The sequence below is a fragment of the Alnus glutinosa genome, chromosome 8, assembly GCF_958979055.1.
Source record: "Alnus glutinosa chromosome 8, dhAlnGlut1.1, whole genome shotgun sequence".
NCBI classification, from domain to species: domain Eukaryota; kingdom Viridiplantae; phylum Streptophyta; class Magnoliopsida; order Fagales; family Betulaceae; genus Alnus; species Alnus glutinosa.
The window spans coordinates 738,056-760,394 of NC_084893.1; the positions used below are offsets into that span (position 1 = coordinate 738,056).

The following is a 22,339-nucleotide window of genomic DNA, read 5'->3' on the forward strand; positions in this document are numbered from 1 at the left end:
GTGTTTTTATTTGTCTGATGTAACAATCTAACAATTTCTGTTAACTTTGTGAACAGAAAATCATTTGAGGAGTGATTCGTAACTTTAGTTTATCACAAATATCTTACAATAATTTTTTATATCACATGGAGTGATTTGTAACTTAGGTTAACTCTAAGTATCAATGGTGCAATTATCTCTATATAGTTTAAATCTGATCTTATAATAAACATTGAGTTGATAAAAAAAAAAATTTAATATAATAATATTTAATTTTAAAACAATATTCTTTATAGGGATAATTGCACCGGAGGTCCCTGTGGTATACCATAATTATTTTTCACTCCCTATGGTTTAAAAAGTTCACTGGAGGTCCTCGTGATATGCAATAATTACAAATCGATCCCTGGCATCAAATTCTGTTAAAATTTTTAACAGATTCCGTCAAATGCCACGTCAGCGCCACGTGTCGCCAATAAGATGGCGACACGTGTCTATCGTAATAAAAAATATAAATTTATTAAAAAATAAATAAAAATACTTATTTTTTTATAAAAAAAATTCAAAAAAAAAAACAAAAAAAAAAAAGAAGTTGAAGGGGTGGCCTGGCCGCCCCCAGCCACTGGGGGTGGCCGCGCGCCACCCCCAGTGGCTGCAGGGGGTGGCGCGCGGCCACCCCCAAGGCCCAGGGGGTGGCCCGAAGGCCACCCCCAATGGCCTGGGGGTGGCCGCGCGCCACCCCCGGCCACTGGGGGTGGCCGTGCGCCACCGCCGGCGGCCTCTGGGGGTGGCGCGCGGCCACCCCCATGGGCTGTTGGTGGCCTGGCCACCCCTTTTGGGGGTGGCCAGGCCACCCCTTTCCCATTTTTGTTTTTTTCTTTTTTTTTTTGTTTTTTGTTTTTTTTTTAAAAAAAATAAGTATTTTTTATTTATTTTTTAATAAATTTATATTATTTTATTAAAATTAGACATGTCAGCGCCACGTGTCACCAATAAGATAACAACACGTGGCGCTGACGTGGCATTTGACGGAATCTGTTAAAAATTTTAACAGAATTTGACGCCAGGGATCGATTTGTAATTATTGCATATCACGAGGACCTCCAGTGAACTTTTTAAACCATAGGGAGTGAAAAATAATTATGGTATACCACAGGGACCTCCGGTGCAATTATCCCTTCTTTATATAAGCTTTAACATTTTCTACATTTTTTTTTTAAAATACAATCATAAAAGAGAAGAAAATGAACATTAAAGAGAAGGGATCTCTTCCATTACACATGAAGAAAGAAGGAATACGAAGAAAAAAAAAAATGAGTGAGGAAGCAATTACGTTGGCAATTTTTGACACGACCTGCGAATCCAACACGAACACGACATAGGAAAATAGGGTTTGGGTTTATCATAATCGGGTTCGGATCACCCGATTAAAATCGTGTATGACAGGTCAACCCGCGGGTTGACCCGCCAGACACGATTAGACCCAATTATATTAAAAAAAAAAAAAAAAAAAAACAAACAAAAGGGCAACCCTAGTTGCAGATGCCCGCATCTTTTCTTTTCCCTTCAGTGCCTTCACCTTCTTCACGCGGCACGCCTGTCGCCTATTTGCTCCAAGCCTCCAAGAGACTGTCCAGTGTCCTCTGTCCAAACTCCTTCTTCATGATTTATCTTGCACTGGGATCTGAGCTTCAGGATCTTGCAGTCTTGCTGTTGGAGATCATTAGCGGTAGGCACGCCATCGACGTGAACTATAGCCCACCCTCGATGGTCGACTGGGCGGTGTTGTTGATCAAGCACGGCAAATTCGTCGAAATCTGCAACCGTCGGATCGGTTCTCGGATCAAACTGTCCAAGCTCAGTTGAACCTACTCTACCTCATGTCCTCCGTCCTCGTGGCCTGTGGGATGAGGCGGTGCCGATGAGCAGTGGCCAATGAGCAGGCGTTAACAGAGTTGCAAAACGTGTTCATCGGGTTAGTGTCGTGTAACCCGATTTGTTATTGGGCTGTGTTCGGGTTTGCAGTTGTGACCCGGTTAATAATCGGGTCGGATTCGTGTTGAACCCAATTATGTAATCGGGTCAGACGGGTCAACACAAACTCAACCCGCTGACCCGAATTGCCAACCCTAGATGCAATCAAAATAAACTCCACCAGTGGCCTTCGACATTGATAATTGGGGTTCAAATTCACGTATTGGTATAATGTTTGGAATGTACAATCCGACTGCGGCTATGAATACTACATTTTTGTTATAATTTTTTTTATAAGTTGGTGCGACAATTTACATGTTATTTATTAAGTAAACCTTTAAAACGTGATTATTTCGTGATAGTTTGGACATTTACTATGTAGCCACCAAAGCATTAACATCACACATTTCCATTAAAGCAACCACAATCCTATTGAAGGATACTTTTTATTTTTGTCAAAATATTGATGAAAGCAATTTTGGTTATTTTGTTTAAAGTTAATTATTAATGCTTTTACAAAAAGTTATTTTTTTATTTATTTATTTATTTTTTTTTAAAAAACCCTTTAAAATGAAGCCACAAAATTTGAGAATATCTACGTGATTCTCCCTTGTATTTAAATTTGTGTTGGTTCATTTATTTTGTGCAGTCCTATTTTTAGACTCTAATAGTTTACAGCTTTAATCATTTTTTGGTAGTTGTTATTTTCAAATTGAGGTACAGATAGGTTTGTCTTAATTTGGTTTGAGTCTATTGTTGAGGAGTCCATCATTTTTCATTCGTAGGATCGTCAATTTCTTATTCCTTTTAGGTTAAAAGTGGGAAAAATCTACGTTGGTAACTATTTTCCTTATTCAATTAAAAATAAATAAATAAAAAATTCTCAATGAATTATAGATGATTTTAAACCGACAGACCATGCAATGCAAACGGACTCATTTGGAAATGTAAGAAGTCTGGTGAGCTGTACACTCAAACGTCGTCGTTTCAAAGATGGAGTTTCGGATTTCCACGAAAGCAACCAAAACCGCGTCGTTTTCACTAGCTCGGTTTGGCTTGAGAAACACTTCAAATTGTCCTTCTCTTCAGCTCACCCAACCCACAAAGCACAGATCTTTCAAACCCACCGCAGACCAAAAAGGAAAAGGAAATTTTAAAAAAAGAAAAGAGAAAAGCCTTAAGAATTGCGGAGCCTGATCGTCGCAAGCTACGGAAGGTGCGGATTTCAACTTCTTAACCTCTGTATTTTGAATCCAAATCATTCATTAGAGATTGATTGATTATTGTTAAACAATTCAAAAGTGTTAGATCTCATGCTTGATTAGGTTTTTGATTGGCTTTTTACGAATTTCAATCCGTGGGACACATAAAAGGAAGGGGTTGGAGGAGAGGGGAGGAGTAGTCAAAGTCAAATACAGATGCCGGAGGAGGAGTTGGTGGACATAAAGTTCAGGCTGTACGATGGGTCGGATATGGGGCCGTTCCGGTACTCGTCGGCCTCCACCGTCGATATGCTCAAGCAGAGGGTCGTCTCCGACTGGCCCAAAGGTTGGTGATTGATCTCATTATCCATGCCCTCCACTTGTTTGTTATACTGTGTAGCTTAACAATTGCGTTTCTCTTAATAATCTTTTATTATACTTGTTTTTTCTCAATTCAGGGAAGGTGGTAAATTGATAGATTTTTTATTTGTTTTAATCGACTTTCGTTGGATTTTTCCTATCAATGAGCATTTTGGAGATCGCATCAGTATCCAATTTCACAGAAATTTGGCTGGTTTTAGAATAAGCGCTTGAATTTGGTTACTGGGTGTCAGAGGTTTGATGGGTTTGTGGCATTAGATAAGAGCATTCAGCATTTTTCATCGTTGTACTTTGATTGGTAAATTTGGTAGAACTGAGACCTTAAACAGCCTAATGGGTATGGTAAAATTTAGGTTAAGTACTTGGGTAAGTTGCTTTTGGGTATCAAAGTCCTGATTGTTTTGTGGCGTTAGTCAAACGGTATTCAACATTTTTCATTATTGCATTTTAATCAGTAAATTCTGTAGAATTGAGCGCTCAAACAGTCTAATGGGTATGATAAAATTTAATAAAATACATATTGGGGTTCTTGAAATTTTCAAAGCATATGAAAATTTTGATCGCTATTGCTGGAACAATGTTTCCTTTAGTAAATCCTTTGATTTTTGTCTGAAATTCAATGGTTCGAGGGTACAATAAGAGCATGTTTGAATCAGGTGACTGTATGGAATGTCTATCATCTGGATTCTTGTTTTGATTTTTTTCTTAAATGCTCTTTCCATTCATAGGTAAAACAATCATACCAAAGGTGGCGAATGAAGTGAAACTGATTAGTTCTGGAAAAATTTTGGAAAACAACAAGACTGTTGGTCAGTGTAAAATGCCTTTTGGTGATAATGCTGGGGGTGTTCTCATAATGCATGTTGTCGTACAGCCGTCTCCGGCAAAGACTAGAACAGGTAATTGCCATTCATATATTCAATCATGATGCTTTGATTCCCTATGAAGATTGTTTTTGTATCTTCCAATGGCTTTGAAATTTAGCTCGATTCCATTGTATGAACTTGATTCTGTTATGGAAAAATGTTTTCAGTACCAAGTTGAATTCTCATGAGCATTGGCGTCCACTTGGTGACAGCTCGGTTTGATTTTACACATTGTGGTGCCTATTTTTAGGAGGAGGTTTTATGCTTATGGACTATTGGTTGTAGTTTACGTATTCATTTATGCTTTATCCTGGAGAAGAATATTGTAAACCCGTGTTAGAGTAGCCAATACTTCAATAAGGAACTTATCAAAAAAAGATATGTAAGAAGGAACCTGGTACAGAAAATATGAGTCAAATAGCCTACCAGAGGATGGCTTCATTTCTTTCTATCTTCTTCATCAGCAGATTTCTCTTCTGCTTTTATGTATTTCTTCAGTGCTAATAGAACTAGATCCTTAATCATGGTCAGACTATCAAAACATGAGACTTGCATGGAGGGGTCTGTTCACCTAAAATGGAATGCGTAAAATAGGACTGGCTAGCTTACTTTTTGATAAGTAGGACTGGCTAGCTTACTACCTAGTTCTTCCTGACAAATTATAGTGATGTCCTAAAGATGGAGGTCAATTTAATTATAGTCATTCTTAGTGTGTTGCTGCCTCTTATAGCAACAAGAATTTCAAGTTCAGGACTCATCTAGTCCTATATTGGAATTTGATTGGCCAATACGAAAACAGGGTATGTGATAACTTAACAATTTGCTTCTCAAGGTCATGCTGTGATCCTTGGATAATTTTCCTTCTTTCTTCTCATTCTTCCTAGAGATTTTTATTTATGAAAATAAGCATTAATTTATGTTCCTCGAGGGTTTTCTGTTTCCAAAAGAAATCATGGTCGAATCCATAAAAAAAGTAGTGTTCCCGCATTAAACAATCCAGGCTGCCAATCTAAAACTTTATGGCGTTTCTTGAGGGTTACAAGATAGATTTGTTATTTTATGTGTTTGGACTCATAATAAGTGATTTATAACTATGTATACGTTTATTCCCCTTGGTGTTACACATAATCAGATTGCGTTGCTCCCTTATCCTTAGCTTCATAATTGTCCATTGGTCAGCCATGAACATTGAAAGTTGTTGGGATCTTATGTTGGTTTGTCTTATGAACAAGTCTGTTTTGTTTATATGGTTAAGAAGTAACTCACTAATCATTTTCATTCTGCAAATACAGTCTACTTTTATCATCACTGTCATCCATCAATTGATATTGATTAATTTTTCTTTGGTACCATATCATAATTAATGTAAATATGGTGGATAAAAAACCTTGAAATCTGAAGGTCATCAGTTTAAGCAAGTACGAATGATGCATTGAACTGGTACCATATGTGGATATTGACTGAGTCAATTTTTGTGGCATTTAATATTTGTTGACCCTAACAATTTCATTTTTCGTTGTGGTTGTTGAAACCTGCTTAGTTTGACGATGCATGATTCTTTGTCTGAACAGAAAAGAAGATTGATGATTCACCTAGGAAAATTGTCTGTTCTTGTTCCATATTGTGAAATCAACTGTGTAGAGCTGGTGAATACCTTGCCCCTGGTGTCGAAGCTTTAGCTACAGAAGCATACTGTGTCTGTTGCAGCACTCATTTGTCCAAGTGCATATTGGTGATGATGTGTTTATAAAAAATCTGTGCTGTTGATTACTTCAAAGTTCTCTTTCTATCAGAAGGTTGCTGCTAGCCTGCTATTGAATATGCTTTTTTAGTAGCATTTCTTACTCTCTTTTTTGTGTCATTTCTTATGTTAGCCTGAATGATTTGTCGCTGGACCGCAAATCTGTATACATCTTTCTATGTAAAGACAATCTGCAATGAAATCTCAATGAGAATGCCTGTCTGTTTGTGATTGATAAGTCTCAATGAGAACGTGCCTGTTTATAAATCTCGATGGCGAAAGGTTTAGGTAGTTTAGAGGGTCAATTGCAAAATTTTAGGGTTTGGAGAACATTGCAACTTGGATGTAAATTTTGAAAAGAGTAACGGTTTTTTTTTTTGGTATGGGGTTTGTAAATAATAAAACCATGCAGGTTCTGGATTTTGGAGACGAGCTTCAGGAGCAAATAATAAAATCTAACAGTTGCCATGATACAAAAGGTTCGCATACATGCAGGTTCTCGTAAACAGAGATTGACTACAAAACAACTCTGAATACAACTAGAAACAGCAATTATGCTAGAGGAAAAAAATTGAGAACCAATTTCGAAGGTGGTAAGAACCGTAATTCTTATTAATGGAAATCAGAAAAGATCAAAAGAAAAACAGAAAAATAAAATAAAATAAAAGGTACATGTTACGGGCTTAATTTTTCGAGCACCTAAAAAAAATTTAGGGTGGTTCAAGAAACACTAACACTTACCAAAATAACTACAAGAAGAGCTGAATAATAATAATAATCTTTTCATATATTTTATTAATGAACTTCCTCCTTATATAGATCATAGATGGATACATGGAGAAGTAGAAGGGAATTGGAATACACGGCAGATAAGGAATTGAACTACTAATTAGAATCCTCCTTGAGACACACGTCTTTTATTTCTCCTACTAAAGATACCTATTGGGACAACACGTCCTTATCTAACAAAAGTCATGCTTTATGATCAAAACTCTTCTTCAAATTCTAATCTCTTTCAATCAGGTCTTCTCCTCCAATATGAAGTTCTCCTTTCATAAGACTGTAGACCCGAAACGGCATCCCACTTCAAGGGGCTCTGTCCTCCACAGATTGCTTATAGCAATTGATTGAAATTCTTTTTCGGTGAATAGCCCTATGGCACTTCCTAACCCAGCAAGGTAAGGAATCCTAACCTAGCAAGGAAAGGATTTATTAGCTTAATAATAATAATAACAACAATTTAAGGGTTCCTAACGGAAGGTTAAAGCTAGGAATTAACACACTAAATCTGCCGTAAAACCTTCTCAGCAGCTGCTATTGTTTTTTAAATATCTGCTAATAATAATAATAACAACAATTTGAGGGTTCCTAACGGAAGGTTAAATCTAGGAATTAACACACTAAATCTGCCGTAAAACCTTCTCAGCAGCTGCTATTGTTTTTTGAATATCTTCAGAAGTATGTGCCAAGCTTGTAAATCCAGCCTCAAACTGTGAAGGAGCAAAGTACACTCCTTCCTCCAGCATTCCCCTATAAAACCTTGCAAACTTTTCAGTATCACACTTCTTCGCATCCTCAAAGTTGTAAACTGGCCCTTCTGTGAAGAAAAACCCAAACATCCCGCTTATATGCCCACCACACATTGCATGCCCAGCCTTCTTCCCAGCATCAACTATACCTTGAACAAGTTCACCAGTGATCTTATCCAAATATTTGTAGGTTCCTGCCTCCTGCAACCGCTTAAGAGTGTGCATGCCCGCAGTCATTGCCAATGGGTTTCCACTTAAGGTCCCAGACTGGTAGATGGTTCCTGCTGGTGCCAGCATCTCCATAATCTCCCTCCTTCCTCCATATGCACCAACCGGCAGACCACCACCCATGATCTTCCCAAGTGTTGTTAAATCAGTAGTTATGCCAAAGTATTCCTGAGCTCCACCATATGATAATCGAAATCCAGTCATAACTTCATCAAAGATGAGGAGAGCACCATTTTCTTTGGAGATTTTGCGTATGGCATTAAGGAAGTCAGGTTTAGGAGCAATGAAACCAGAGTTCCCAACAACAGGTTCAAGGATAATTGCAGCAATCTCTCCTTTGTTGATCTCAAAGAGATTTTCCACGGCTGAGATGTCATTGAAAGGGGCATTTAGAGTTTCACAAGTGGCTGCTTTTGGGACACCAGGGGAGTCGGGGAGCCCCAAGGTGGCAACCCCACTTCCTGCCTTGACAAGGAATGGATCGGCATGGCCATGGAAACAGCCCTCAAACTTGATAAGCTTCTCCTTGCCGGTGAAAGCACGGGCCAGACAGAGCACACCCATGCATTCTTCTGTGCCTGAATTAACAAATCGGACCATTTCTATGCTTGGAACAGCTGAGATGACCATCTCTGCCAAAACATTTTCTAGCACACAAGGAGCACCAAAGCTGGTTCCTTTCTTCATTGTTTCAGCCAGGGCAGCAAGTACCTGCAGGGAAATAGTAGCTTGGGACATAATCCACTGCAATAACTGAGAGACTACCACAATAAAACGAAAACAAAGGATTAGGGGAGTCTTGTTCAGTTCATTTTCTAGGAAAAGTTTGACAATCTCAATTCTCCAATATTTTACCTTTTCCCCGGAAAGAGAACTGCAAAGTGGACAAACCTACTTTAACAGAGGGATCACTTCTCATCAACGAAGTATCACAAAGCTTCCTCAGCTAAATAAAATATCACATTACCAAACATCACTTTTTCTTTTTCCTTTTTAGATAAATATTACAAGGACTAGAATATTTTGCTGTGGTAAAATGATATAAAAGGCGGGACCATATGACCAGTGTCACTAAACCAAAATGTATTCTTCCACAACACGAAAATCGTGTGAGTAATGTTTAGAGAATCAAGATTGAAGCTTGTCAACAGATGCACATTGCACAATAGCTATGGATATCAGAATGGTGTTAAATTTTAAGATTAGATAGCGCCATATCGGTTAGATGACACGGGGTAAGAAAGAATAGAACCTCATCATCCGCATGACCAATTATTGCCAGCCCCCAAGAACCCACATAGTCGATGTACTCGTTGCCATCTATGTCCCACATATGAGAGCCTTTGACATAATCGATCACAATAGGTTGCCCGCCAAACAGATTTAGAAGCACGAACAGGGGAATTCACACCTCCAGGCATCAAATCCTACCAAAAGCTCTTAACACACGTCAGTAATCAAGAAACTTGGAACAAGGTTTGCCTTTCAGACATCAGAAAAACAAAGGGGTTTGAATGGAACATCGAAAGAACAATAACAAGAGGTTGCCTACAATTTTTTCTTTTAAATATACATGAAAAAACATTGACAACGTAGTCCCCCCAAAGATCATAAATTTGGACATAATTGGTCAGATTAATATTATCTGATTTGGTTTAGGTGCTGTAAAAAACAAAAAACTACGGCACATCTTCTTCTCTAGTTTTTTTAACGGTTCAAATTTAATTTCAAGTTTTTCATATGAAAGAGAGAGAGGAATTAAATCTTGACCGTTTGAAAAAACTATTGGAGATGTGTATCATGTGTTGTATTTTATTACAGCACGTAATATAGCATAGATCCTTTGATCAATATTACGCAAAATCAATGTAATTAACTCCATTAAAGTACCTTTAAGTTGCGAATTCTCCAATTTCACTCATGGTTCACACCAAAACTCAGTTAAACAATAACCCAAATTCAACTCCCACCGCCTGATTCCTTTAGTAATTAGTAACCAACACACGAAAATTGAACTCAAAATTGACAGACCCCAATTCCACCATAAACATTTCCAATGCAACCCCAAGAATTTCAAGTCCCATCCAAGCTCAAACTCAAATCACATCCAATTCCCAACCCAACAAAATATTTAAAAGAAAAATAAAAATTAGACAATTGGGAAAAAAAAAAAAAAAATAGAGGGTGTTCAGAATGGTAATTGCACCTTGGCGGCATTGAAAGTTTCTTCGGATTTCTGAAGAGTGAAATTCTTCTTCTCGTCGAGCGAGACGGCCATTCTCATGCAACAACGACGAGCCGTTGATTGCGAAGAAGAAGAAGAGCGTCTCTGGGAAATCTTCGTCGTAGAGCATGAAAGCCCCAGGCTTACTCCTACTCCTACTCCTACTCCAGCCATAGCACCAGGCTACCGTGGTTGCTCTTGTAAAGACGAGAATCTCACGGGTCTAAAGACCACGTGTTTTTTTTGTCTAAAGCAGTACAGAGTAAGGGAAAGCAGCAAATGTAAAGACCACGTGATGATAGTAATGATATATACACATAATAAAATATCTCAGCAGTGAGCACATTCTACTAACGTGTCGTTGCCAATTTCACTAATTTTTTTTTTTCAAAAGCATATATCAAGAAGAATTGATAATGTCATATTAACATATATATAGTAAGATAACGAAATAATAGCATAGAATATAGAATTATTTTGACGGTTTATATAAGCTATAAAATAAGAGTAATATTATATATCACACTACTTGTCTATTATATTAATGTGATACTATCAATTTGTTATTTTTTTTTTTTTCTTTCAATGAATGTTGAATTAAGTAAGTTGAATGTGTCACGTCAAAATAATAAGATAAGAGATAAAGTTTTATTCCAAGTTGGGTTTGAAGAACTTCCTACACAACTCGGTCTATAAAAATAATGTCATTACATGTGAAAAAACACATGATTTTTAAATAATATGTGAGAAATATGTTTTTTAAATAAATTATCTTTCAATTTTGTTCTTGTTATTAAAAATTTATCCAAATTTTTCGTTGTGTTTCCTCGTATGTTAGGTTAAGATTGTTAAAGTATTGATGACATAATTAAATTTGCTTTTTCTTATCAGCTTAGGCTTTTGGAATAAATGATAATTTACTTATGGAATCAGAGCCAAAATTCATGAGTTCAAACCAAAATACGAAAGCGAAATATATTAAGATAAGGGGTTAAATCATGGATTAAAATATATTAAAATTGAAAATTAAATCAATATAAAAAAAAATTAGTTTCCATTTAGTGTTAGTAAAATATAGGCAATATAAAAGTTACAAAATAATTGTTTCTTAATATATATAATTTTCAATTCAATCACAAATTTTGCATCCATTCTTTCGATGTGCAACATCAAAGAATCAACCAAAAACTCATATTTATTTTTGTTGTGAAGCCTAATTTTGACAGTAATCATGGCTGAAAATGTGCTGCATAAAAAAAACTGCAAACTCAAGTGCAAGATATCGAAAGTAATAAATTTTTTGTAAGACTGAGGTCAATCCATAAGGAATAATAGATACTAAAGTAAAATTCCTATTATCTTGCAGAAAAGTAAATTAAATTGTTTGTTATTTTTCCATTAAAAATGGAGCAATGGATTGGTTGAGAATTTAATTTCAACATCATGTTACAAGATAAATTAAGCACTCAATATATTTTCAAATCATAACAAATAAAACAAAGTAAGCATTTAATTAATTTGAGAGTAGTTTCGTCAACATGAAACTACTCTCAAATTAAAAACATCATCAACATTCAATCATTTTACAATTAAATATAAAACACACAAATCAGAACAAAATAAAGAATGATAATGCTTGTTTTTAATAATAATAATAAATAAATAAATAAAAAACATATTTTAGCTATTATCAGTATCAAAGTACATTTGTTGTGTAATTAATTTTTTGCATGAAAAATACATTTAAGAGCTGAGACATAAGAAATTTCTTAAAGAACTGAAAGTCATGACACGCAAAGCATCATGACTTTTTGAAGGTCACATGGGAATACAATGATTTGTATAAGGGTCCTTCTAGGACAAGGGTCCTTCTCATTTTATTTAGAATGAATAGAATTTATTTTTTATAGTTAAAATTTAAAGTTTGTACATCTGACGGTTACATAATGTTATATTATTTTAATTTTTTTAAATGCGTGTTAACATTAACATCATGTATACTATTAAATGCATTAACTTTAAATCATGATAATAAAATAAATATTATGTATTTCATTTTAAAATGAAAACGATGATATTCCAAAATGACCGACGGTTATGGGACAGGAAAAACCTCTAATCAGTTTATTTCAAAGCCACAACTCATGGTCAGAATTGCCGGGGATGGTTCGTTTCGAAGCCACCATCCTTCTCGGAGTGGCGGGGCAAATAATAAGATCTAACAGTTACCATGATACAAAAGGTTAAAATACATGCAGGTAGATTGACTACAAAACAACTCTCAAGACACCTAGAAAACGGGAATTATGCTAAAGGGAAAAAAATAATTTGAGAAACGAATTTCGAAGGCTAAAGATACAAGAATTAACACACTAAATCTGCCCAAAAACCTTCTCTGCAGCTGCTATTGTTTTCTGAATATCTTCAGAAGTATGTGCCAAGCTTGTAAATCCAGCCTCAAACTGTGAAGGAGCAAAGTACACTCCTTCCTCCAGCATTCCCCTATAAAACCTTGCAAACTTTTCAGTATCACTCTTCTTCGCATCACCAAAGTTGTAAACTGGCCCTTCTGTGAAGAAAAACCCAAACATCCCACTTATATGCCCACCACATATTGCATGCCCAGCCTTCTTCCCAGCATCAACTATACCTTGAACAAGTTCACCTGTGATCTTATCCAAATATTTGTAGGTTCCTGGCTCCTGCAACCGCTTAAGAGTGTGTATACCTGCGGTCATTGCCAATGGGTTTCCACTTAAGGTCCCAGCCTGGTACATGGGTCCTGCTGGTGCCACCATCTCCATAATCTCCCTCCTTCCTCCATATGCACCAACCGGCAGACCACCACCAATGATCTTCCCTAGTGTTGTTAAATCAGGAGTTATGCCAAAGTATTCCTGAGCTCCACCATATGATAAACGGAATCCAGTCATAACTTCATCAAAGATGACGAGAGCACCATTTTCTTTGGAGATTTTGTGTATGGCATTAAGGAAGCCGGGTTTAGGAGCAATGAAACCAGAGTTCCCAACAACAGGTTCAAGGATAATTGCAGCAATCTCTCCTTTGTTGATCTCAAAGAGATTTTCCACGGCTGAGATGTCATTTAAAGGGGCAATTAGAGTTTCAAAAGTGGCTGCTTTTGGGACACCAGGGGAGTCGGGGAGCCCCAAGGTGGCGACCCCACTTCCTGCCTTGACAAGGAATGGATCGGCATGGCCATGGTAACAGCCCTCAAACTTGATAAGTTTCTCCTTGCCGGTGAAAGCACGGGCCAGGCGGAGCACACCCATGCATGCTTCTGTGCCGGAATTAACAAATCGGACCATTTCTATGCTTGGAACAGCTGAGATGACCATCTCTGCCAAAACATTTTCTAGCAGACAAGGAGCACCAAAGCTGGTTCCTTTCTTCATTGTTTCAGCCAGGGCAGCAAGTACCTGCAGGGAAATAATAGCTTGGGAGATAATCCACTGCAATATCTGAGAGACTACCACGATAAATCAAAAACAGAGGATTAGGGGAGTCTAGTTCATTGCATTGGCAAGGAAAAGTTTGACAATCTCAATTCTTTTACCTTTTTCCCAGAAAGTGAACTGCAAAGTGGACAAACCTACTTTAACAGAGGGATCACTTCTCATCAACAAAGCATCATAATACTTACTCTGCTAAATAAAATATCACATTACCAAACATCACTTTTTCTTTTTCCTTTTTTGATAAAAATTACAAGGACTAGAATATTTTGCTGTGGTAAAATGATATAAAGGTGGGACCATATGACCAGTGTCACTAAACCAAAATGTATCCTTCCACAACACGAAAATCGTGTGAGTAATGTTTAGGGAATCAAGATTGAAGATTTTCAACAGATGCACAATAGCTATGGATATCAGAATGGTGTTAAATTTTAAGATTAGATAATGGTTCGATGACATGGAGAAAGAAAGAATAGAACCTCATCATCTGCATGACCAATTATTGCCGGTCCCCAAGAACCCACATAGTCGATGTACTCGTTGCCATCTATGTCCCACATATGAGAGCCCTTGACAGAATCCATCACAATAGGTTGCCCACCAACAGATTTAAAGGCACGGACTGGGGAATTCACACCTCCAGGCATCAAATCCTACCAAAAGAACAAAGTTTGCCTTTCAAACATCAGATAAACAAAGGGATTTCAATGGAACATCGAAAGAAAACTTACAAGAGGTTGCCTACTATTTTTTCTTTTTAATATACATTAAAAAACATTGACAACGTAGTCCCCCCAAAGATCATAAATTTAGACATAATTGGTCAGATTCATATTAACTGACCCGTAAGAGTACAATAATTGCTTATATGACAGTCGGTTTATAATAACAAATGTAATCTTCTAGCTGACCCATAATATAGCATAGATCATATGATCAATATTACGCAACATCAATGTAATTAACTCCATTAGCGTACCTTTGAGTTGCGAATTCTCCAATTTCACTCTTAGTTCGCACAAAAACTCAGTTAAACAATAAACAAAGTTCAACACCCACCATCTGATCCCTTTATTAACCAATAAACACAAAAATTGAACTAAAAATTGACAGACCCCAATTCCACCAGAAACATTTTCAATGCAACCACAAGAATTTCAAGTCCATCCAAGCTCAAACTCAAATCAAAATCCAATTCCCAACCCAACAAAATATTTAAAAAGAAAAATCCAAAAAATTGAGACAATTGGGAAAAGAAAAAATAGAGGGTGGTCAGAATGGTAATTGCACCTTGGCGGCATTGAAAGCTTCTTCGGATTTTTGAAGACTGAAATTCTTCTTCTTCTCGTCGAGCGAGATGGCCATTCTCACGCAACAACGACGAGCCGTTGATCGCGAAGAAGAAGAGCGTCTCCGAGAAATCTTCGTCGTAGAGCATGAAAGCCCCAGGCTTACTCCTACTCCGGCCATAGCACCAGCCATTGTTGCTCTCTCTCTCTCTGACTGGGTCTACAAAGATAAGGAAATATAAGATGCACGATGAGACTGCACTTTGGCTTCGTATAGCCCATAAAAGAACGACGTCGGATAGATAACGGTTCTTGCTGTGGCCTAACGCCTTTACCCAAATTTTCCATTGGTGTTTCGTTTGCTGTTGTGTTAGGTAAAGACTATAACAAAAGAAAACTAGGGTGTGTTTGGCCGCTCATTCCCTTTTTCTCATTTCTCTTTTAAAAAGAAATAAAGAAAACATTTTTTTTTTTATTACCAAACAATTCTTTTTTTCACTTTTTTTTTTCTCACAAAAATCAATTTAATAGATTGGATTGTTAAAAAAAAAAAAAAAAAAAAGAGGCAAAGAAATGGAGTTTCAACCTGATATATGAAATTTCAAAAGAATCGTTGGAAAAAAAAAGGCGCTAAGAAATTGAATTTAAGCCTGATATACGACCAAAAATTTATTCTTAAAAGGCAACCACGAATGACATGTTTAGTGTATGGAATAGCTCATATTTGTTTGGTAAAACTCTTTTTTATTTTTTTATTTTTTTTAAAAAATAATAATAATAAAAACATGAATAAATAAGAATACAAGGTGGTGTTTGATAATGTTTTTTAGGATGTGATTTTTGTGTTGTGGTTGAAAAATGTTTTGATGAGATATAAATATGAATGTAATTTTAAGTTTTTGTTCATGTTTTGCAAAATAAATTGTTTGTTAGCATTTTGACTTTTGTTGGGTCGAAATAAAAGGGTTCGAGTCCCTTTGTTCCTTTCATTTTTCTTTTTTACGCAAAAAAGTCGAAATATTAACAAACAATTTTCTTCACAAAAATAAAAAAATTATTTTACTTTTATATCAGTTCACACAAAAAAAAATATCTACAAAAGGTTTATCAAACACCAGCAAAAAGTGTTAACAAACAAGCACGTTTTTAAAATATTTAAAACTATTTTTCTATTTATATCATATCAAAAATATTTTTTCAAAAAAAAAAAAAAAAAGCTTGGACAAACAGAGCGCAGGAATTTGGGAACACGGCAACACCACCTTTCGCCAATGTTGTTTTTAATTAATGAGAGTAGGCGTTGTACTAGTTTGAATTTGGCAATTTGTGTCAAATCACATTAGTCAAAGGCATGGGTTTTTGGTGGGATTAAGGTGGTTGGGTTTGGACCTTATTCAACCAAGCTTGGTTTGGGTTGCCACTTGCCTCCACTAGTCCACTGGGCCTCAACCTATTTCTGATCCATGAAAGAAAGCAAACCAAAATCCAGGCCTTTGAAGACAGACTTCTAATTTCTAATTTCTCTGATCCATGGGGGGCAATTGTTTGTCCCCACCAATCATTTTTCCTCTTGTTAAGGAAGAAGTTAAGGGAAAAAGAGAATTAAGTTTTCCTCAAAAACAAACTCAAATTATTAAACTGTCATATATTAAACTCATGTAATTGGATTAGGATCCTCTACAATTTTAAATAAATTTTAAAAGAATTTTTTCTTAACTTTTGAAGAAACTCTTATTCTTTGCAAGACAATTTTTTGCTCAAAGTTTTTCTACAAAATTAAGTATAAAAACCCCATAAAAATATACTCAATTTTCATTGTTAACGTGTCACATTTTTAATATGTAGCACTTTTCATGCCTTTCAATGCATGAAATGATCTAAAATTCACATAATTTGAGAATCTATAATTTTAAAGAAATTGTAAGGGATTTTGATCCTATATAATTCTCACATGTATTTTTAATAAGATTAACCAAATGATAGAGCATGTAAGCATTATTAAAATACATGCTGTTAGAAACATATGCCAATTTAATGGATTGAATTAAAGAAAACTATATATAAAATAATAATAATAATAATAATAATGATGCCGGGAATGGTCCACATGTTACTGTAAACTTCTAAAATCTAATGCATTATTAACGATGATTATGATATGCATAATACTCTTTCTCAAATACTAATTAATGTTATAAATTATATTTTTTATTTTACAATGTTGATGTGGTAATTTTAACCAACTATTAAATCTAGGGGCGGAGCTAGCCCTAAGTTTGAGGGGGGCTTGGGCTTTTACCCCTAATTTTTATTTTTTTTTAGTTTTGTCCCCTCAAATCTCAAATACTGGTTCCGCCCCTGCATTGGATCAGTCTTTACTAATATATATATTAAAGGATTGGTTGGTCACTTGAAATAATTGTGGGATAAAAATATTGGTTTCAACATTACTTTTACTAAAAAAAAAATAAAGAGGAATCATATATGATTTTAGTAATGTTAGAAACCACACTTTTAATCCAAAATTATTCATTCTGTTAACTCGTTCAATGCCAATTAACCCTTAAATCAATTATTGTTAAAATATATATATATATATATTAAAGGCCAAATAATTACAATAACAATATTGAATAATTGTGAAATAAAGTATGAGTTTTAGTTTTACTTATATGATTTACCAAAATCGGACAAGATAATTTGTCCTTTTATTTACAATTCCTTGGTTCTGGAGTCATGCTCTGTAAAAAAAGAAAAAGAAAAAGAAAATTCCAAATGTGGGTACGAAAGCCTTTTGTCTTCGGAATGCCAGGCTGGGGCAAAATGGACCTGTTTGGTTTTGGGAGGTTGTCCAGTTGTTTTCTGACCACTGGGATTTTGGCAATTGAGCCCCCACCACTCTCTTAATTAAGGAGCTTGCGGATTCATTATGGTAAAAGAAGACACTGTTGGTAAAATAGATTAAAAAAAAAAACTAAAGATTTAAAACCGACGTGAAAATGTAGAAAATAACTTATAAGCATTAATTAATTATTTAGTTTATTGATAAAGTTGATCACACGTCAAAAGATCAATCAAGAGTGCCGGCAAAATAGATCAATTTATTAGGTGTGTCGGTATATATAGAATATTTATGATGCTTAACTCAATATATAAGAGAGTAATGACTAAACAATAAATCAGCCAAAATTTGACTGCTTAAAAGTTATTACGAAAATAAAAAATTTATAATTACTCCCAAATAAAAAGGCTAGCTAACATATTAATTTTGACAATGACGCTTACATCAATAATTTACTATCGACCGCCCAAAAGTGGAAAGGCTTGATTTTGGTTTTCCCTTCAAATTACATTGAAAAAATTTCTTGAAACTTAATTTATTAAATTAACGTGCGCTCAAAATATACATGATTTTAATGTGTATTATATAATTCTCGTAGTTTTAAAGATACATAGTAAAAATTACATGCATTTTATACACATCAATTTAATAAATTAGATTGGTATTTTTTTTTTTTGACAATGAATTTCCAAACTTTCTAAGGCTGACATCACAGTTATTCCAATATTCCATATTGCTTATTTTTCTTTTTGATCTTTATTCATGCCCAAAAAGTGTAATAAAGCTGAATAAAGTCCAACTTTTTTTTTTTTTCCTGAGCTACTGTTGATAGAAGTACAAACTACAACTACTAAAACTGTAATCAGTGATTTGTGACAAGATGGTTTGATGACTTTTTCACTCCCTTGACCGCATTAGTCCCCTGCAGATGACCCCAAAAGCTAAAAAGTTGTGTTTAATATTAATGCTTGTAAAGAGAGTTTCTTTTTTTGTTTCATAAAAATATTTTGTTCTTTTATTATTATTTTTTTTCTTGGTAAAAGAATCCAATGCCTAATTATGGAGATAGTCAGATAACTGTAGTTAATGGGTGATGCATTGAATATCGGAGAAAGTTTCGAGCGTTAGAAATTGAGAATGTATGAATGTTGTGGGATAACCAAAATAAATAAACGAAAACGTGAAGAAAAGTATACAAAAGACAAGGCCAATGAAAGCAAGCTGTCATGTATCCGTCCGTCCAAAAACGATAGACCAAAAGATCAAAATAATTCTGCCTTTTTGTTCACCACATCCTCTCATCCAAGTAATCACAGTTTCAATCTCGAATTTAATTCCCATATCGTATATCACTATACCTGGCTACGACAAGTATCCACCCAAAATATCAGTCATTATCAACCAATTCCCTCTCTCTGTCTCTCTCTCTCTAACCCCATTCCAAAAGAGACCCTTTACAGTATACAAAACGCTCGAGTCAATCGAAAGTCTCAGAGAAGGACTCAAACCAACAAACGTATAAAGCCAAAGCAGAAGCCACCAAAAAACACAAAAAAGGGTATAGAGTTTTATTAGAGTAATAACTGCTAACTAATTCCTGCTCTGGGTACTTTATATGAATGCTTTAACACCTATATATGTAGTGGATCGGATTGGTAAAAGTCTCAAACTATGTTACTAAGGACAGGCTATTGAGGAGACTGCAAGATGGTAGGGGAAGGTGTTGGCATACTGGAAAGAAATCGTCCCACCATTCTCCAAGGGTTTTCCGTCATTGACCAGGCAATTGTTGTAGCCAAGCCGCTTGAAGATCTTGGGGTTGATGAGGTGGGCAGAGCTGAACCAGCCACAGTTCAGATGAATGCTGGAGATGTCGCAACCAGTGAAGCAGACATTCATGATCTCGACCGTGTAGGTGGGAATGCCACTCGGGAGTGCAGCTGTGGGGCCTTGATTCACCACAATGTCCGCCACGGTACACTTTCCTCCCGCAATTCGGTTCGGTTCCACCATTGCTGTGTAAAGCATGTACACAATAAAAACAAAGGTCTCTATAATAATTTCGGATGGTGAAAGGACACCAGTTTAAAATTGTAGCATTAAAAGTAAAAACATTAAAAATGTGAACACCCACCAACCCAACCAATGGGGTACCCCGTCTACAGACAAAACACACTTTTTGGAGGTGATTCACAGGAATTATGGCCTAAAAAATAAATAAGGAACAGACAAAAGGTACCCAAAAGGATAAGGAGTAAGAACATCGTGCCCACATCTGCTTTTTTCCTTGCCTTTCTTTTCAAGGCCTTGTCATTGAAATTTAACAAAATTCGTCAAACCTCATTTCCAATTCCAGCTCGCCAAACGTGCCACTAATATATTGCCAGCTAGCAGAAACGAGGGTTGGTAATTGGCGCAAAAGGCCTAGGTGCCAGGTGCCAGCCAACCAAAAAGAGCATAAAAAGAGGGTATAAACGTCATGGGATACTTGGGATCTTGTCAAGGAGATACTCTAAACAGTAACAATATTCCATTCTTCTTGTGAGGTTTTAGGGGGGGGGGGGGGGGGGGGGGTTCCAACCTAGCCAACGGTGCACGTTAGCATGAACCCTAACGAAAACACAGGCGTGCACCTCTGACACCACACCCACCAAAGAATTGCATTCACAACCCAAAAAAAGTTGGGACCAAAAAATCTGAAATTCATGCTTCAAAAAGAAAATGAAAACCACTCACCACGTTCAAGAAGCTTCCGATGAGGGGCAGTGAGTGACGTGGCGTTCTCCCCCTCCACGAGGAGGACGGAGCTCCTCTCCACACCTGAAACAAATGAGAGAGAGACAAAAAAAAAAAAAAAAAGATAAGAAAAGGTTAACAAAATGAAATCGTTTTGTTTTGTTGCGAATAAAACAAAGAGAATTAGAGGACGAAAGGGAAAGGAATGTAATGCGTATAATATATAGAAAGAAGGAACAGAGAGGCCCCTCGTGTTGCTGAAAGCCAAGCCAACCAAAGCGAGAAACGAGTACAGAAATAATTGAAGAAATAAAATATTCGGCACCAAAAAGATAATAATAAGAGAAAGAAAGCACTCAAAGTAATGAAGAAAATAGCGGAGGAATATATATATATTTTTACGATAAAATATTTCACTAAGTAAAGCGAAGATTATTTTATTTTAGCACCTGACAGGAGCACAGGCGTAAAAACGACACCGAAGAAGAAGAGGCAGCAGCAGAAGAACGTCAACGACGACGCTGCTAAAGCCAGAGGGACGATTCGGAGCCTCGAGAATGACGAGAAGCAGTCTCTCATCCTTGGAAAACACCGAAGGAATCGGTGAAGACTCGGTTAGAGCGAGTGAGTCGGAAACCCTGTAGATTGAAGAGCTCCGAAAAAGGACCTGCACCAAAAAGTAAGACGAAAAACAAAATTCAAAGATATATAAATAGATATCACATCAACGAAATTAATCAGTCAAAAAAGCGAATAAGACCAGCCGTCGATGTGAACAAACGAGCGGTTCAGCTTGGACCTCGAGTCTCACACTCACGGGGCTAGAAATAGGACAGTTAGGACTAGAGTAGCCAAGACGACGGCGATTTGAACCAGACCCTAAGGAACCTAGAAAAACGAAGCGAAGCACGTAAAAGGCAAACTCCAACAGTTGGAACACACGGTTTTCCACGGAACACGAAGCGCAATTCAAAACCCTCTCGGACGGAAAAGGAAAAAGCGGAGTTTCCTGGAAAATTAGGGAAAACAAAAGGCGGTTCGCAGTGGGAATTTACTGCGCGAGAACAGTGGACAAAGAGCAGAGAGCGAGGCGCTGTTGGTTGTGCATGCAAAAGCAAAGCCAATCCACAACAGCAAGGCAGGGCGGCCTCCCAAGAGACAAATATGGCAGTGCAGATCCTGCTAAAGCCACAAATGACAAAACACCAGTACACCCCTATAGCCTTCCTCCATTTATTACGCTGCTATATATTATATATATATATATATATATATATATATATAGAGAGAGAGAGAGAGAGAGAGAGAGAGAGAGAGGACCTTAATTGGATTTGCCTTGGGGATAAGGGTTGACAGGGGTGGGGAGGTGGGTTAAGGGGGTCTGCGAGATATTTATAGTGTAGGGGTTAAGATTAACAAGGCTTGAATAAAAGGGAGTGCACGTGGGGGGATGTTTGCGTGTGTTTTAATGGGAGTGATCGATGCTTATTAGGGTAATGATTAGCTGACTCCCATTCTAGGCTGTGGAGCGTGTGCCGCCTTAGGGAGAGTATTACGTGGGGGCTTATTATGGAGTCTAATTCCGATAAAGGAAATAAATTCCAGGGTTAAATACTTTTTGAATTTTAATAATTTTTTTTTCTTTTTTTAATTTTAGGTAGTATATCGTTTATGGACATATATTCTAATAATATCTTTGTCTATTTGTCATTAAAAAAAAAAAATAGAAATTCACGTCAAAGCCACGCTCTCCCTTTAAAGAAGTGACACATGTCCTAGATACTATGTGATTTCTCTGATGTATTAGACAAAATAAAATCTTTTGACAACGTAAATTTTCTTCATTTTTTTTTTTTTTTTTAGATATGA

General features: G+C 36.4%; 3 protein-coding genes and 1 pseudogene across 7 annotated transcripts; 1 reads left to right on the plus strand and 3 right to left on the minus strand.

Moving 5' to 3' along the window:
• The first annotated feature begins 3,013 nt into the window (after window positions 1-3,013).
• LOC133876525 (membrane-anchored ubiquitin-fold protein 3) lies at window positions 3,014-6,381 on the plus strand. 3 transcript variants are annotated; one of them, XM_062314813.1, is made up of 4 exons: window positions 3,014-3,169; window positions 3,279-3,501; window positions 4,265-4,435; window positions 5,974-6,381. In XM_062314813.1, the coding sequence occupies exons 2-4, from the start codon at window positions 3,372-3,374 to the stop codon at window positions 6,027-6,029; spliced, it is 357 nt and encodes a 118-aa protein (XP_062170797.1). In that variant the 5' UTR covers window positions 3,014-3,169; window positions 3,279-3,371; the 3' UTR covers window positions 6,030-6,381. The 3 variants fall into 3 exon arrangements, with proteins under 3 accessions (XP_062170797.1, XP_062170799.1, XP_062170798.1); XM_062314815.1 differs by having other exon boundaries at window positions 3,042-3,169; window positions 3,327-3,501; XM_062314814.1 differs by having other exon boundaries at window positions 3,050-3,169; window positions 3,262-3,501.
• A 497-nt stretch (window positions 6,382-6,878) lies between these two features.
• LOC133876477 (glutamate-1-semialdehyde 2,1-aminomutase 2, chloroplastic-like) lies at window positions 6,879-10,355 on the minus strand (annotated as a pseudogene).
• A 1,864-nt stretch (window positions 10,356-12,219) lies between these two features.
• Window positions 12,220-15,160, minus strand: LOC133875269 (glutamate-1-semialdehyde 2,1-aminomutase 2, chloroplastic-like). The gene is made up of 3 exons (XM_062313342.1): window positions 14,894-15,160; window positions 14,083-14,256; window positions 12,220-13,564 (listed from the first exon to the last, which is right to left on the minus strand). Exons 1-3 carry the CDS (start codon window positions 15,083-15,085, stop codon window positions 12,497-12,499), a joined length of 1,434 nt encoding a protein of 477 aa, XP_062169326.1. The 5' UTR covers window positions 15,086-15,160; the 3' UTR covers window positions 12,220-12,496.
• Window positions 15,161-19,279: 4,119 nt separating this feature from the next.
• Window positions 19,280-21,883, minus strand: LOC133875496 (protein TAPETUM DETERMINANT 1-like). Of its 3 annotated transcripts, none has more exons than XM_062313644.1 (4): window positions 21,791-21,883; window positions 20,920-21,137; window positions 20,471-20,554; window positions 19,280-19,749 (listed from the first exon to the last, which is right to left on the minus strand). In XM_062313644.1, exons 2-4 carry the CDS (start codon window positions 21,047-21,049, stop codon window positions 19,412-19,414), a joined length of 552 nt encoding a protein of 183 aa, XP_062169628.1. In that variant the 5' UTR covers window positions 21,050-21,137; window positions 21,791-21,883; the 3' UTR covers window positions 19,280-19,411. The 3 variants fall into 3 exon arrangements, with proteins under 3 accessions (XP_062169628.1, XP_062169629.1, XP_062169627.1); XM_062313645.1 differs by lacking the exon at window positions 21,791-21,883 and adding an exon at window positions 21,288-21,714; XM_062313643.1 differs by lacking the exon at window positions 21,791-21,883 and adding an exon at window positions 21,231-21,714.
• Between the last annotated feature and the right edge of the window lie 456 nt (window positions 21,884-22,339).